Here is an 18131-nt window from a genome sequence, read left to right as displayed (position 1 = left end):
TTAATCAGTTGTAATAGCTCATTTTGCATGAAAAAATGCATAATCTGATGTGCAGACATTATTTTATAATATTGTACTAATAAATTTGACAATAGCTTTTAAGAATATCAAAAATAGTTTACACGACCTTCAATTCAGTCTTTCCATATACCGACATCAAATAAGTTATAGTTCGCCCGAAAATAATATTATAACATACGCACATTTATTTTCAAAAGATTTCAAATAACTTTTTATTATGGCAACACTACACTCTATCCCTGTTGGAAAATTATAAAATACGTTTTTTTATGATTTTTCCACTTGTTTTAATATGTATAATAATAATTTACGGTTTCAACTTTTAATATAGCATACGTTATTTTTACATAAGTAAACATTTCTTTTTCCATGTTCCGCCTTAACAAACTTACAAACAACCCAACCATTCATTTAATATTGATCTAAAGCCTTAATATTTTTCTATAAATATAATATTTCTACTGTACTTATAAAACATTGTCATATATTTTTATAAAACATATAAAGAGAAATGCGCATGGATATGTTTTGTTACAATTATATCTTTTGTACGAGAAGTTTGAATACGATATAGAATAGAAAATATGTTAATATAATTATTGTAATGTGTGATAAAGTTAAAAGAGTAATTTCGTAACATAAATGGGGATATTTACTCTCGATATTATGCTCTATCGATAGTTAGGCAACACTAGTTGTCAGTAGTCATCATCGAAATATTGTGGTCGAAATTTAAATAATATGTATTTATAAAATATTGTCAAAGGAAGACATAATCAGTGTTAAAACTAAAAATACTTATTATATTGTCTAATTGGCATTATGCAGGAATCCTATTTATGAGATGGTTTTCTGAAACAAGCGATATTATTTTATTAACAAAAAATATCTTTGAGTGTTAGAAATGTTATTAAATATTATTTATATTATAGGTCAACTTTGCATACATTTTCAAACGTGTTACCATGTATAATTTTAAATAATTATTTGTATTACCGATCCCCTACTGCGTTAAGAATAACCAATCACAAACTTACGTGTCACACGTCGCTGAAGTCCCTCTTGACGCTGCGTCTCTTGCGCAGCGTGCCGAGTATAGCGAGCATTTCTTTAACCGCTTCTGGTTGCTCGTCCTTGGGGCGGGGTTCGGGGTTCTGTTCCCGGGATTTAAGCTGGAACTTGCCGCCTTTGATCTGGTCTACTATCGCGTCTATGGCTCCACCTGGAGGAGAGTTGTTAATTTGTTTAGATTAATTGAATTACTTACACGAGTTTCATACAGTACTATAAGTACAGGCGACAGGACAGTAAGATTATAAAATAGTGCCTACTATAACAACTACATAACATTTTTTTTATCTTGATGAGATGTCGTCTATATGTCGCAGGCAAATTGTATGATATTTTACAAACGGCATCGTCAGTTTACAAACGCTCGTTGTTCTATAAAATGTCGAAGGCACTTTACAATAAATGCCACAAAAGATAGCCAATTCAATCGCCGTTTACAAAATTGAAGTAAAAGAAATTGTACGATATAATAACGACGATTGGATAATAAATTAAAATTAATGAGGACTATCGCGTACGAATTCACGGGAAAAGGCGCTGGAAGGTTCCGAAATACTAAACAAATGTATAGGGTTATCGCTTACAATCGATAAAATGCCTTGATAAAAGTTTATCGTGGCGCGCATCGTAAGCCCACTGCTCTACCAGCGAGCGCAAATATAGGGTGTTTTTTTAGAGGTATACAATTTAAAAATGAAATAAAATATGTAAAAATATATTATATTCATATGGTCATTGGTCTTGTTTAAAAGATGTTCTTATGGCATTTATGCTCAAAAATGATTTCGGGCCTAAGGGTCCCAAGGTTAGCTCAAATGTAGCGTAATCGAGATGTAATTCTATTTAATTATGAAATGCCAAAACATACCACAAATGTACCACCAACTATCAAATTAACTATCACTAGAAACAGTGTAACCAATTTAAAGTTGTATGCCTCTAAAAACACCCGTTACTTCGTTGCTTATGTCCAAAAAAAGTTACACCCGTTACTTCGTTGCTATGTCCAAAAAAAGTTACACCCGTTACTTCGTTGCTATGTCCAAAAAAAGTTACACCCGTTACTTCGTTGCTATGTCCAAAAAAAGTTACACCCGTTACTTCGTTGCTATGTCCAAAAAAAGTTACACCCGTTACTTCGTTGCTTAAATATGTCCAAAAAATATTACGCAAAATAACATACCTCCATTCTGCTTAGTCTTCTTCAACGTCCCTTGCTTACTAGCCAGCAACGTGGCCATGTCCTCATGTTCCCCCATGAACGCTACCGGCGGTGGCGGTGGCGGTGGCGGCGGAGGGGGTAATGAAGGGGGCGGAGGGGGTGGAAGTACGAGGGGAGGTGGGGGGTGGAGGGATGGAAGGCGCGGGCGGTGGGGAGGGAGACCGTTCTGGGGGTGGTGCTGGAATGAAACAGAATTTAAAATTTAAGCACAAAGTTTGAGGAAGGTAAGTGAAACTATCAATCATCATGTGTACGATATCACAGCGTATAAAGTAGATACGTACGTTTTTTAATTATTTAACTGTTTAAAATATTTTTATCTATTTCTATCCATTATAGTACAGTCGACAGCACATCAAGCTATACATTTTCGTTGCGAAGTCGCCCCTATCGCAACTACGTAAGATACCACAATGTTTACGTTGACGTGCTGTTAACCGTACAAATACTATTCAACTTAAGTTTCAACTATTTAGTTGTAAAATATTAATCTTATACCCGTCTTCACCATCGAACCCTAATTTTTAAGTGACCCCTATGGTGACAAATAACAGGAATTTTGTTGACATAAAGGTCATTTAAAAATTAAAGATTGATGGTGAAAACGGAAAAAAAACTAACTTTGGGAAATTGAGGAAAACAAGTGCCTATAAAAAATTGGATGAAAATTGCCGTGAATTGACTCAGTTAGCCAATCTGACAGCCAGAGACATTCCTAAAAGTTTTATAATACATTATGTAACTACTTAGCTTCATAAAGCGATAAGGAAATTGAATCACACATTTTTGTCTAGTGGTCTAAGGCCAATTAATAATAATAAAATAAATAAATAAAATAAAAATAAAAATCATTTATTTTCAGACAAAAGTAGTCCATAGTTTGGTTAGTAACAATTTGAACTTAGAGACTATATTAGTAGAGTTAGTAACAATGTTCTTAGAATTAGAATTCTTAATGATAAATACTTACGAGTAACCTCCACTTCCTCTTTCGCTTCGCCGCCATTCTCAAAATAACTGATCCTGGACAAGAGATTGGACTTCTTCAGCGGCTTCTTTTCGACCTCCGCTAGTCTCCGCTCTATCTCCGCTAGCCTCCGTTCAGCGCGCTCCGCTCGCTCGACCGCTCGGCGCGCGTCATCCTCCGCTAAGCGGATCTTTTCTTCCCAGAGCAGGATATCTGTGTCTTCGTGCTTCTCTGCCAGTTTTAGCTGGAAATAAATGAACATTTTTGTTAGGAACGCAAGAAATTCAAGATGGATTGGGATACACATCAATAGAAATTCGAAGACTTATATCCCCACAGTTCTGTCTTTCGATACAGACACGCTTGAAGGAGCCCGCTTAGAGCAGGTCCCAACTAACAAAATTGTTTTAACTACCAACTTAGCGTCGGCCACCTTACCTAACATAGCGAATGAGACAAATAAATAATCTATACGACAATACGTCGTCAGCATCAGCCTCTCACTCGCTTCCAGTTCTACCATGTCGTCACTCCTTTTATCTGCTCTTCATACCGCTCTATAACTCCTCAACTCACTCTTTACACCTACAGCTGCTCACTTATGCCTGCAAGTCCTGCAACCCCTAAACTATAGGTTGCTTAATTGGGCCATGCGCGTTTTCACCATCAATCCCTAATTTTTAAGTGACCCCTATGGTAACAAATAATAAGAATTTTGATTGTTGGTGATAACGGGCATCAGTGTATGGGAGTGGCACAGGAGTGACAAATCTGAACGAGATCTGAAGTCTCGCTGACATCTCCAGAAGCAGCATGAGTCTCTCATCAGCTTCTAACTCCCCCATGAGCAGCGTGCTCTGATGAGTGAGCAGTTTGACCCGCTTCTTACACCTGCAGCTAATTCCTCATATCTGNAGAATTCGACGTGTTAAGCGCCAAGCTGGTGAAACTGCCCAAGATGAGCCTAAAACTTCTCCAGAAAAAAAATTTGAGGTTGAATTTTTCAACTGTCTTTTGGACACGACGTTAACTTCACTCAACGAAAGATTTGAACAGTTATGTGAGTACTCAGAATCTTGGTCTTTTTTGTACAATTTAAAACAGATTCCAGAAAAACACGACCTTATCAAACTCTGTAGTGATCTTCAATTGAAATTAAATGTAAATTCCAAATCAGATATTCGCTGGGTGCGAAGTACTAGGTGGGGGTAATATAATCTATCGCAGCGCTCATGGTGGTCAAAAGTAGAAATAATGTAAGCTCTGTCATCAGACGTATCTGTCAATGGCAAAGCGATTCTACTTAATACATTTTAATATCATTAATTAATCGCATGAAAAGGGTCCTACTGGGAACTTAAATAAAAGAGTAGACTGTATTTCGATAGGGCTGGTTTAATAGCCGTTTACAATTTGGAAATAACTAGACTATACAACGTGGTAGTACAAAAATGGGTCACAGTAGTTGTTGTGCACAGATGTTTGCCTTATGATGAGGGCGTGAATTATTGAACTCTGCCCTTGTTTTGTTCTTAATTTTACCCGCTTCTTACACCTGCAGCTAATTCCTCATATCTGTAGCTCCTAAACTAGCTCCTCATAAACCTGAATCTCCTCAAGTCACTCCTGACACTTGTAGCTTCTTAACTCACACCTGTAGCTCCTTAACTCACACCTGTAGCTTCTCAACTCACATCTCAGCTCCCCAATTGCCCATGACACCTGCACCTCGACTCACTCCTAATACCTGCGGCTCCTTAATCACTCCTCACACCTGTAGCTCCTCAAGTTACTCCTCACATCTGTAGCTCCTCAACTAGGTCCTCATACACCTGCATCTCCTCGACTTACTCCTAATACCTGCAGCTCCTCAATCACTTCTCTTACCTGCAGTTCTTCAAATCGCTCCTTCATACCTAAAACTCCTCAATTGCTCCTCCTACCTGCAATTCCTCCACTTGCTCGTGATGCCTGAGCGCCTGGTTCTCCTGAGTGAGCAGTTTAACCCGCTTCTTACACCTGCAGCTAATTCCTCATATCTGTAGCTCCTAAACTAGCTCCTCATAAACCTGAATCTCCTCAAGTCACTCCTGACACTTGTAGCTTCTTAACTCACACCTGTAGCTCCTTAATTAACACCTGTAGCTCCTCAACTCATACCTACAACTCCTCAATTGCTCATGACACCTGCAGCTACTAAACTAGCTTCTCATACACCTGCAGCTCCTCAATCACTCCCCTTATTCATACCTAGAACTCCTCAATTGCTCTTTGACTAGCTCTTCCTACCTGCAATTCCTCCACTTGCTCATGATGCCTGAGCGCCTGGTTCTCCAGCGCGTCCTTGAGGCTGTCCACTTCAGTCAGAAGCAGCATGAGTCGCTCATCAGCTTCTAACTCCCCCATGAGCAGCGTGCTCTGATGAGTGAGCAGTTTGACCCGCTTCTTACACCTGCAGCTAATTCCTCATATCTGTAGCTCCTAAACTAGCTCCTCATAAACCTGAATCTCCTCAAGTCACTCCTGACACTTGTAGCTTCTTAACTCACACCTGTAGCTTCTCAACTCACACCTACAAATCCTCAAATGCTCATGACCCCTAAAGCTCCTCAAGTCACTTCTCTTACTTGCAGCTCCTCAATCACTCCTCTTATTCATACCTAGAACTCCTCAATTGCTCTTTGACTAGCTCCTTATACCTGCAATTCCTCCACTTGCTCATGATGCCTGAGGGCCTGGTTCTCCAACGCGTCCTTGAGGCTGTCCACTTCAGTCAGAAGCAGCATGAGTCGCTCATCAGCTTCTAACTCCCCCATGAGCAGCGTGCTCTGATGAGTGAGGAATTTAACCCGCTTCTCACACTTGTAGCTAATTCATCATACCTGCAGCTACTAAACTAGCTCCTCATAAACCTGAATCTCCTCAAGTCACTCCTGACACTTGTAGCTTCTTAACTCACACCTGTAACTCCTCAATTCACACCTGTAACTCCTCAACTCACACCTACAACTCCTCAATTGCTCATGACACCTGCATCTCCTCAAGTCACTCCTCATATCTGTAGCTCTTAAACTAGCTCCTCATACATCTGCAGCTCCTCAATTATTCATGACACCTGCAGCTTCTCAACTCACTCCTAATACCTGCAGCTACTTAATCACTCCTCTTACCTCCAGCTCTTCAAATCGCTCCTTCATACCTAAAACTCCTCAATTGCTCTTTGACTAGCTCTTCCTACCTGCAATTCCTCCACTTGCTCATGATGCCTGAGGGCCTGGTTCTCGAGCGCGTCCTTGAGGCTGTCCACTTCAGTCAGAAGCAGCATGAGTCGCTCATCAGCTTCTAACTCCCCCATGAGCAGCGTGCTCTGATGAGTGAGCAGTTTGACCCGCTTCTTACATCTGCAGCTAATTCCTCATATCTGTAGCTCCTAAACTAGCTCCTCATAAACCTGAATCTCCTCAAGTCACTCCTGACACCTGTAGCTCCTCAACTCATACCTACAACTCCTCAATTTCTCATGACACCTGCATCTCTTCAAGACACTCCTCACACCTGTCGCTCCATAACTCACACCTGTAGCACCTTAATTAACACCTGTAGCTCCTTAACTCACACCTGTAGCTCCTTAACTCACACCTACAACTCCCCAATTGCTCATGACACCTGCACCTCGACTCACTCCTAATACCTACGGCTCCTTAATCACTCCTCACACCTGTAGCTCCTTAAGTTACTCCTCACATCTGTAGCTCCTCAACTAGATCCTCATACACCTGCATCTCCTCGACTTACTCCTAATACATGCAGCTCCTCAATCACTCCTCTTACCTGCAGTTCTTCAAATCGCTCCTTCATACCTAAAACTCCTCAATTGCTCTTTGACTAGCTCCTCATACCTGCAACTCCTCCACTTGTTCGTGGTGCCTGAGCGCCTGGTTCTCCAACGCGTCCTTGAGGCTGTCCACTTCGGTCAGAAGCAGCATGAGTCGCTCATCAGCTTCTAACTCCCCCATGAGCAGCGTGCTCTGATGAGTGAGCAGTTTGACACGCTTTTTAGCATCACGCGCTTCGGATTTGTATCTGGAGAGAGGAAGAAAGGAATGTTTGGTACATTGATACGTCACAGAAATACAAATTGGTTTTTAATGAAGTTTGTAGTTCATTATTCCCCATTATAAGATCCAATGAGGGTTTTTGCGAATGAAAAATCCGCCAGATGGCAATACGTAGACGCGAGGTCTAAATGCTGCCGGATTGGTTATTTTTGACATGACATTGACAGATATGTCAAAATCCACCAATCACGCAGCAGTCGGACCCCACATCCACGTCCCGCCATCTAGCGGATCTTTCATTCGCGAAAACCCTCATTTAACGGTAACGGGGAATAGTGAACAAAAAGTTCACTTATCCCCGTTGACGGGGATTGTCAACGGGGAATAGTGGAATAAGCCAACACAAAGTATAGATGCCCCATTTTGACCTAGTACACACTCAATGAGACCGACGACCTCATAAAGATAACACAAAGCCGCTAGATGCCGCTACATATAGAAATCATTGGGGTAGGCCTATAGCAGTGGACGTCCTGTGGCTAAAATGATGACGATGATGATGACACACTCAATGCTGGCACATCTCTATCGCACCACGTTTAAACCATGTCCCTACCCTTATCTTCATTGTTCTTTAAGCGCCCACATTATTTGTCATTGACTTCTACCCTTAATGCTATTTCTGTCGCACTCGCACTCGGACATCGGCACCTATCTTTGTCGTATACACTCGTCTAACATCAGCTTTAGGTTAATAATATTGCTATCCCTGTCGCACTCACGTCTCAGCCATCTCCCTGTCCTTGTCGGCGTTGTTCTTGAGCGCGGACACTTCGTCGACGAGCAGCTTGGACACGCGGTTGTGTCGCTCCAGTTGATTGCGTAACTCTTCTAACTCCTTCTGTTGGGATGTGCATTTCTCTCGCTCTGTTTCTACTTCCTGGAACGAGAGGGAATGATATAACATAACTGGTTCATGAGATAACTTCTTTTAGCTGACTATTGTAAGCGAAATCAGCTTAAATACTTTCTGCTAACTTTTTACATAAGCTGAGTTGCGGTAACCGTAACAATAATAATAACCGGTGTTTTATGTATGGAGTTTGACAGATTTTTGACGTTTGCTAAAGTTAAAGTAAGATGATACAGTCATAATATTCAGCCATATTGATTTTCAGTTACAAAAGTCATTTATTTTAGTCGCTTTTCAATCAATCCATTCATTGTTTTAAAATAATAGCATTATTTATTTACTAGGAACATAATTATAACATGATTGATATTTTCGGAGTTGGTGCTATCCTGCCAAGTGACAAGGTTATAAAACAAAAATAAAAACATCATAAAAATTGCTCCAACCATAATTATCCCACTATTCTTCAAACTATAAACGGTAAAACTAACACGACTTTGTTATAAATAAATAGATTATCAACCATACCTGGGCGAGCGCCACATTGAGCTCGTGAGCTTCGAACTCGTGCAGCTTGGCCGCGCTGAGCTCGGTCTGTAGCTCGGCCGTCTGCCGGCTGAGCTCGCATACCGTCTGCTTCAGGAACTCCACCTCCTCGTTACTGCTGGTATCTGACGCTGGAGATGATAATAGATTTTTTATTTTTTTTAATCTTTTTATTTGATAAAGGACTTTTATCTTACAAAGACATGCCAGTCCTATTGTACCTATCTACATTATTATTCTGTGTTTTTAGTATTATTACAATGTTATTGTTAGGGTCTACGACTGATTACCATACCATATACAGGGTGGAAACGATAAGTGATCTCATTCGATTATTTCTAAACTATACAAGATATCGAAAAACTGATTACTAACCCTGAAAGTACTTCACAAGCTCTATCCAACGGTACCAATATTAGGTTACAGAATTAACTGGATCTATCCGAAAATTTAATGTTTTCAGCCTCCATACTAAATGTATGCCAGCCAAACAATAATAGATTATTTTTTATTAAATAACAAACACTTAAAATGATGATGAACTCTTAAATAGCATTCTTATTTAAAATTATTCTTGGAAAACATTGGTTTTAGGCTTTACTTGCTATAATATTAACAAGACACGAGTGCCATGACTGTGGCTGCACTAAATGTATGGAAGCTGGAAACATTGAATTTTCGAATGGATCCAAATTATTGGTACCGTTGGATAGAGCTCGTGAAGAACTTTCAGGATCAGTAATCAGTTTTTGAATATTTGGTATAGTTTTTAATATTATGTGGTTTTACTAAATGTATGGAAGCTGGAAACATTGAATTTTCGGATAGATCCAGTTTATTCTGTAACCTATTATTGGTACCGTTTGAAAGAGCTTGTGAAGCACTTTCAGAATCAGTAATCAGTTTTTCGATATCTTTTATAGTTTAGAAATAATCGAGTGAGATCACTTAACGTTTCCACCCTGTATAGAAGATTTATTTTATTCGGAAAACCAACAGCAATACAATAAAAATAATGGGACCTTAAATTATGTATCTGCTTAGCCATTTATAGGTAATCGCAAATGGAAATTATAAAGAGATTATTAATAAGCTTATTTATTACCTGTGCGAGTGCCACGTTAAGCTCGTGAGCTTCGAACTCGTGCAGCTTGGCCGCGCTGAGCTCGGTCTGTAGCTCGGCCGTCTGCCGGCTGAGCTCGCATACCGTCTGCTTCAGGAACTCCACCTCCTCGTTACTGCTGGTATCTGACGCTGGAGATGATAATAGATTTTTTATTTTTTTTAATCTTTTTATTTGATAAAGGACTTTTATCTTACAAAGACATGCCAGTCCTATTGTACCTATCTACATTATTATTCTGTGTTTTTAGTATTATTACAATGTTATTGTTAGGGTCTACGACTGATTACCATGCCACACAACATACTAGCCGACTCGGAAGTAGGTTCGCTCATTATACTCTGAAAGATACCAACCCCAAGCCGGTCCAGCTGCAGCGCTGACATAAGTATTCGCCGCTGACTCTCATGATAGATTATTCACGACTGGCTTTAAGTGTAGCACACTGGGCGACACGCGACAGCAACAACTAAAGTCCGGTCGCCGAGCAGATAGAATTTCGTCCAATGACCCCTAGCTACCCATCCTTATCGCTCGCAGCGTAATTATATTGCTGTCGCGACTGTGCGACCGACGGCCGCAGTGAGTGTGCGAGCGCGACAGCAATATAATTACGGGTGAGCGATAAGGCTAGGTAGCTTGCTTGAGGTCATTGGACTAAATTCTATCTGCTCGGCGACCGGACTTATAAACGCTTATTCTTATCAATTGTCATATATTAGCTTGTCGTCGCGACTCTGACGCCAAGTGTGCGAATCTTTAAACAAAATATATGAAATTGTCGCCCGCAGCATGTCGTCGCGTCTTAGTCGCCGAGCTGACGCGAAAAAACAGCGCAAGAAACTCAGTCCCTATTGTCAGCATCTTTTTCAAGGGTTTACAGTCTTTAAAATAGTATTCATTGTTATAAATATAACTGTACTAGACAAAAGTGCGTACAGTTTTTTTTTAGTAAAAAAAACTGTACTGTAACTGTAGTTTAGTTACTGAAGGCGAGTTACTCTACTAAATTATTCGAGTAGTTCGAACAAAGCTTTAGATTAGTTAAATAGATCACAAAAAATAAAGGGAGATGTGACAAGGGGGCGGGGCCGGTGTCGCAACAATATGCCCAAAAACAGAACACATTGCTCGCGACAGCAATGATGACAGCAGCGACGTCATAATGTAAACAGTTTACATTGCTTGCGTAGTACTAAAGTTTATTCGAACGTTGAGTACTGATACCGCAGTGGATAATGAGCACATATTTAGATTAGTTTGTGTGTGTGAATTTCTAATGCGACACTGAGTTTCGAACTCAGCGCATTAATCCGCATCTCTCTACAGAGTGTCGTTTTCAATCCTCGCCATATTTATTTAGGTGATATATTATGACTTGTATAAACGCATTATCCCACAAAAAAATTACAAACGAAAGTGGAATTTTTAGCGAATAATTTCTGTGCGAAATCAACTGAACTATGGCTCGCAATACTGCAATAGTTTACACCGCGGCACCCATCAAGCTACGCAGATCGCTCGCTTATCATGTTGGATAACCTACTGAAGGAAGTCACGTAAAGTAGGTAGTGTGAAAGGTGTTTTTCTTTAACTTACTGTTAATTATGAAAAATCTAAAACGTTAAAATAACGGTATCGTTGTGGCCAATAAGATGCTGTCATAGTGACATTGACAATACGTCAATGTCACACTAGGATCAAACGTCAGAATAGAGGGACGCGCGGAGACGACTCCGCGCGCTTTTGTGCTAAGTGATGAATTGTAATTAAAATAAGGCAATATAATGTGAAAGATGAGTATCCAGTGTTTTATTTAAGAGAATAGATCGACCGGCCTTTAATACTACCTAAAGTTAAAGTCCGTTTTAATTTTTTTTCGATGTCAATTTTTTTACCGATTCGTGATCAGAATAAGTTACTTAATCAACTCCCTAAATATGGCGAGGATTGAAACCAACACCCTTTATATCTCTATGGTTTACCTGTGTCAGTAGAGTCGGTTAGGTCGATGTCAACGGCGCGCGCCGGCAGCGCTTGAAGCAGCGCGGTGCTGCGGCGCTTCAGCTGCTTGTTTTGCTTGTACCACTCGCCAGCTTGCTGCATAACCCTGGCGACAACATACTATTGCTTAAAATACTATACAGGCTGTTTTTTATTAGAATGTTAGCTATACATAAGTAATGTAATTAAAAAATAATCTGTCTAGGCTGTATCTATGTTTAAAATTACTTGTTACGTTAACCGATTGTTCCTGGGCGAGCTGCGCCCTTTACCTCAACTGGCATCCGCAGAATACCAGTGGTCGTGATGCGCTCTCTGCCGTCACGGCGTATACTGAGCTGATGCCATTTTGGTGCTTGTAGACGTTCTGTTGTCTAGTCTTAGTTATTATCTTGCTGTGTACCTACATGCATCGAATAAATATTTTTCTTTCTTTCTTTCCAATGCAAAGCGGATGACAGGTAACAAAACAAAAGGTGGCGGTTCGCGTCGCGACAGAGAAAAGTGGCCGAGACAAGAGACTGAGCCAGGAGACTGCGACCGTTACTATGTAATTACACTTTCCCGCGGGACAAACATGACCTACACTGGTTGGGTTTTTAGATAGATCCGGGCTACACAGTAGTTGCAGTAGTGGAGTTGTATCATCCTCATCATTTCAGCCACATGACGTCCACTGCTGAACATTGGCCTCCCCCAATGACTTCCACATCGCACGGTTGGTAGCGGCCTGCATCCAGCGCCTTCCTGCTACCTTTATCAGGTCGTCGGTCTATCTTGTAGGTGGTTTTTCGGTACGCGGCATCCACTAAAAGATTACGACTAGGCAAAAAAATAATGAGACATAAGGCTAAAGGCCCCTTAAGAGCATAGACATGTAAAAGCTAAAGGCTCCTCAATTGATTGGCATTTGACGATTTGCAAGTGCTAATTTAATTAGTATAAACAAAGATGATTTTGTATTTTGACCCCTCAGCTCAAGGGCTCGACCGCCCTTAGAAGTTTAGTAGTGGCAGGATGAACCATAACCCTCTGAACAACACGCACACTACACCGGTCAACAAAAAAAAATTTTTTTTTGCGCATGGATTTTACTTATTATATTCTGATTATATAAGCAAATGTATATAAAAAAGTGCGATTCCAAATCGAAAATATTTGCTTTTTAAAAAGTTATAGCGATTTGAATTTTCCATCTTCATAGTAGAATGTCTCTAAAGATGCACGTCACATTCTCATTGGGATATATTTATAAATAATTATGGGGGCTTATTCGCAAGAACAAGGGGCACGCTTTCATCAAAATATAGCGGGATTTGAGAAACGACGTTACCAAGGCCAGTATACTGAAAGCATGATAGGGTTAGATTTTTATGAAAAAAATCTTCTATGGAACATGACAGGAAATTAGAACTTTTAATTTTTAATAAACATTTGGACTCTATTTTAATTTTTCTCTTGTGAGAATGAATCTTAAATGGATGTTCGTTATGTTTTAATAATTAGAAAGAATGAAAGAAAGAAAGAAAAAAAAACATTTGGCAACAAATTAAATCATCTCTATGTTCATGTTTCATACATTCATTGATATGAATTTTTCTATTTTTTACACATAAAAGCAAATTCAGAACAATTTTTTGTTGTTATTATTGTTTCTAGGTTATAAAGCAATAAAAATAAGCTATGCATAACCCGTGCGCAAAAATACTGTAGACAGTTGCTATAGAAAGTATGTTACTTACATCTGTTAGGCCCAGAACAGACGGTGAAACACAACTGCAACGAAACTGCAACTTTCTGATGATTCTTATGAATGAAACTAAAAGTTTCAAACTGGTCGTGTCATGTGTGGTCTCTCAACAGACGCTATGGCAGAAACTTAGATGCAACTCAAAAGTTACTAGCAGTTGCAGTTTCGTTGCAATTGCGTTTCACCGTCTGTTCTGGGCCTTAAACTTAATGAAAGAAATACGATCGCTATACGATTTTAAAATATTAATATATAAACTCATATTAGTTTCTAAAATTCTCACTTTATCGAACTTACATCTTGTCCTATATTTTAATAACACCACTTTTAACTAACCACTCGAGACCACTTCATAATTTAAATTATTTAAAGTATCTTTCCAATAGGTCACGCCAACACCACAGCCGGAAGTAAACTGCGTTAAAAATGTACCAAATGTGAAAACAGTTATAAAATCCTTATTTTGCATACTTATCATAATTTTTGCAACTAAATGCCTCGGTATAAGCGTAGAAAGCGCGTGGCGACAGAAATTGATAAATATGCTCGTTCAAAGTGGATTTCAATATTAATTTATGTAAATTATTGTAATCGATATGCATTATTACATAATAACATATTATGTATAGTTAATGTTGTTAAGCTTGACCATATTATACAGGAATATTGATTTTAATTATAAATATATTTTAATTGGTAATATATTGATATGCTGATCTTTGCAAGTTTGAGTTGTCCTAAATGCATAATTTATTATTAATATCCTTGATCATTTTACGGTATCTAGCGCAAAACTAAAATGGAACCTCCATCTACAATCTATTTATAGCGACTAAAAGACGGATATAAATGAAGCATTTTTTTTTTTCAAAACTTGCAAAAATCGATGCGGGAATTAAACCCACGACCTTAGGCAAGGCAACTGATCTAATCACTGAGCTATGGAGACACTTTTTTAACGACTTTTAAAAGATTAGTTTAATATGCAAGTCTGAAATTCTAACATTTTAATAATTAATTTTGATAGAGGCAAATAAATAGTACATTGATATTTGTCTCTATCGGAATTCGAACCCGCGAACGCTTTTGTAACCCGGCCATTTCCGGCAATCTGGTAAAATATGAGCTCATATAGCCGTATTATTACTTAGAAAGTTATTCAGTTTAATCCTATACTGAAATAGAAGCACAAAGATCAATGATATTTCAAAAGTCGAATTTTCCTACAGATAAGATAAGGAATACATTAAAAATCGTTCAGCTAATGGGCAGATAACATCGGATAGCGGTTGACAACGCCTGAACTAATCTATAAGGTTAACCAACTAAAGTCATTTAGCAGTTACAGGACAGTTTGGCTGTGAATGTATGTAGGACGTATAGCGTAGGTATACAGGATGATATGATTTATAGTTGATCAAACAAAAAAGGTTAATTCTACTACTCTTAGTAATATGTGTGTGTGTGTGTAAAGACAATAGATTGTGGTCAAATACCTGCCTTGCTATGCATAAAAAAAAAAAAAAGGTACGGGTCTATTCCCACTTCTCGTTCCCACCACTGTAACTCCTGTGTAGCCAGGATCCACAGCTTGACCGCCAATAAAAACCCAACCAGTGAAGGTCAAGTTTGTGCCGGGGGAAAGTAGGGTAGGGTGTCCTTAGTGAATTAAATGCATGCTGTCAAAAAGCAACACTCACGTCAATTTTGTACTTGTGGCTTAAGAAATTGAGACTTATTCAAATCGCGAATTCACGTTTAGGCGGATACAATTCTCTGATCCTCATGCATGCTGCTCTAACTAAGGGCTTACAATTTCCAGGGGGGCAGCTGCCCTCTCCTGACCCCCCTTAGTACACCCATGCCTATGAGTTCCCTAAATCAGTAATTTGTCCGTAAAAACGAGCATAACAATGTTTAAAATCAAGTGACTCACTTATGCATAACTCCAGCGTCGACTTCATGCTGGTTCTTCAGCTGCTGGTACTCTCTGAACAGCTTTTCGGAGACATTCTTAAGCTTGTTCAGCTCTCTCTCCCTCTCTCTCAGCTCGGCGTCCAGATGGTTCCTCTCTTCGGTGAGGATGTTGTGGCGGCGTTGGAGGTCATCGTACTCCCGTCTCGCTGTGAAAAAAAGAAAAAAAATTTTCAATCCATTTTCAATTTTATTTCATTTACATTAAGTTCAAAATTCAATGCCTTAACTGTGGGTAATTCTATATTTTTATATTGCTCAATGTGAGGTAGGTGTAAACCACGAATAATAGAAATAAATCAGTCTTGTTCTAGCCAGCTTGTTTCACTAACGCGCCCCGTCCCTGACACTTTAACATGGCGCAGTCGGAGGTCGTAAAATACGAAAAGAACTTATGTTAGCATTAACATAATGCAATAAGTGAGAATTGATGAAGTTCATATGTGTTATAACAACATTTATTATCAACAAAGAAGCCTCAAGCAATAATTATGGAGTCAATTCTGCAACCACCGCAACCGTTTATTTTTGAAAATGATATAACGAACGTTACTTCTGGAAATCTGAGTAAGGATTGGGAAAAGTGGAAAAATGCCTTCAAGATTTATTTCGAAGCCTGTGAATTACAGAAAAAGGATAATAAGGTACAAATAAACATCTTATTGCATATCATAGGCGAAAAGTGTCGTGAGGTATATGAGCAATTCAAAGGCGACATTAAAACTATAGAGGATTTATTGAAGGAATTCGATCGATTTTTCTTACCCAGAAAAAACATTACGATTGAACGTCATGCATTCTTTACCCGGAATCAGCGAGAATTGGAATCGGTGGAACAATATGTTTTCGAATTGAACAAAATAGCGGCAAAATGTGAATTTGAACAACTGAAGAGTGAATTAGTACGAGATAGAATGATATGTGGAATAAGGGATGGAGCTTTACGTGAAAGATTATTAAGAGAAACGGAATTAACATTGTCAAAAGCGGTTGACATTTGTACTTTGGCTGAAATATCAAGACTACAGGCGAACAGCATAAAGACAGACACCCAGATGCATCATGTCGACGAAATAGTATCTGATCAGCGGCAAGATGAGACCTGTGTACACTTTGTTAGACGCGGCGGACCGCGTAACTCGCCAGCAGCTACGCATCGAACTTCAAAATGGCGGCAACCTGCGCGACGTCGCGATAGCGGCTCCGGTTCCGCGCAAACGCAAGTGTCAACGCACAATCAACAAACAGTGAGGCGGAAAAATGTGTTTTCAAATAATTATGAACAATCCACATCCAAAGGCAATAAAAACATAATGTGTAGAAAGTGTGGAATAAATCACAACAAATTCAACTGCCCAGCTTTTGGGCAACGCTGTATTGCTTGCAATAAAATGAATCATTACGCAAGAATGTGCCAAGTTTACGAGGTCCAGGAGGAGTCCAGTGATCAGGTAATTTATACAATAAATAACAATTCTAGTAATAATGACTGGTCAGTTGTACTATTGATAAAAAATACACCAATCAACTTTAAATTAGACACTGGAGCCGATGTTAACATCTTACCAAAAACTTACTTAAAAGATCTCAACATTTTAGACAGGGAATTAGCTAGGACAACCCTGAAATTACAAGGATATGCTGGTANTGAGTTGACACTGCGGGAATCTATCATGGATGGTAGAGCGAAAAAGGCAAACTGGTTCGGGAAGAGCGCTCGCAAAACCTTGTCTAGCAGAGCCTGCTCTTTAGTCAGTGGAGGACCAATAGGCTGTAGTTGGTTTCTAGCATAAAATCTCCCACAGTTAGTATCGTCGTCCAAACTTGCGAGCATTTCTGCCCTCGCTCGGTCTTTGGCGGCTCCGATTTCATAAAGGCAAGCCATATGACGGGTCTCGTGAACGTTTACGCCAGCTACGAGTGAACGCAGCTCAGCTAGTTCAGCCGACCACCAGTAGACAGCACGACAAGGTGTGCGGTAGCGTTATCGAGGCATGTTAACATCACACACCTCAATTAACGATTTTCTTAATTGGTTGGCCGCCATATCACCGTCCGTGACTATCGCATACGAATGCAGCCTCCTTGGCCATCTCCCGATCAAAGCGGGTAAGCGCCCATCTGGGTAAGGGAGAGGAAATTGAGCGGGTCGCTCCCGCACCCTTCATTGCTCCAGTGCGGTTAGAGCGGGAGTAGCACACGAAACGTCCACCACTAACCCTCCCTGCTATCGCACACTCGTGTGCACCGTCCCTCTACCCAAGAGGGATGGGGAGGCTACTACAATGATTTTTGTGCAAATGAAAATTTTCTACCTTGTATAACTTTTTATCAACGCGACGCACAGAATAAATAAAAATACTTAAACAATTGAAATTTTATCGTCTTTATACTTCTCAAAGACATTTTCCTCATATAGTCAACTATTGAAGCGTTAAATGTAAAAAATAATTAATGTTCGGCCCTTTAACTCAAGATGGTG

At 39.6% G+C, this 18131-nt stretch overlaps 2 protein-coding genes across 2 annotated transcripts; one reads left to right on the top strand and one right to left on the bottom strand.

Moving 5' to 3' along the window:
* Positions 1 to 294: 294 nt before the first annotated feature.
* Positions 295 to 15802, bottom strand: LOC114361326 (shootin-1-like; the record flags this gene model as incomplete). The annotated part of the gene is given in 10 exon segments (XM_028316321.1): positions 295 to 873; positions 1059 to 1243; positions 2276 to 2439; positions 2441 to 2492; positions 3285 to 3525; positions 7181 to 7364; positions 8122 to 8279; positions 9904 to 10052; positions 11907 to 12031; positions 15612 to 15802. Coding segments are annotated over 9 exon segments (1446 nt in total), but the record flags the coding sequence as incomplete, so codon positions are not given.
* A 110-nt stretch (positions 15803 to 15912) lies between these two features.
* LOC114361324 (uncharacterized) lies at positions 15913 to 17442 on the top strand. Its single transcript, XM_028316320.1, has one exon. It carries the CDS (start codon positions 16141 to 16143, stop codon positions 17440 to 17442), a length of 1302 nt encoding a protein of 433 aa, XP_028172121.1. The 5' UTR covers positions 15913 to 16140.
* Positions 17443 to 18131: the final 689 nt, after the last annotated feature.

Source organism: Ostrinia furnacalis, unplaced genomic scaffold, assembly GCF_004193835.3.
Source record: "Ostrinia furnacalis isolate ACB-3 unplaced genomic scaffold, ASM419383v2 OfSCF5576, whole genome shotgun sequence".
In the NCBI taxonomy this organism is placed as follows: domain Eukaryota; kingdom Metazoa; phylum Arthropoda; class Insecta; order Lepidoptera; family Crambidae; genus Ostrinia; species Ostrinia furnacalis.
Note: the sequence above shows the minus strand (reverse complement) of the source record. Positions and strands in the feature narration are given on the sequence as shown.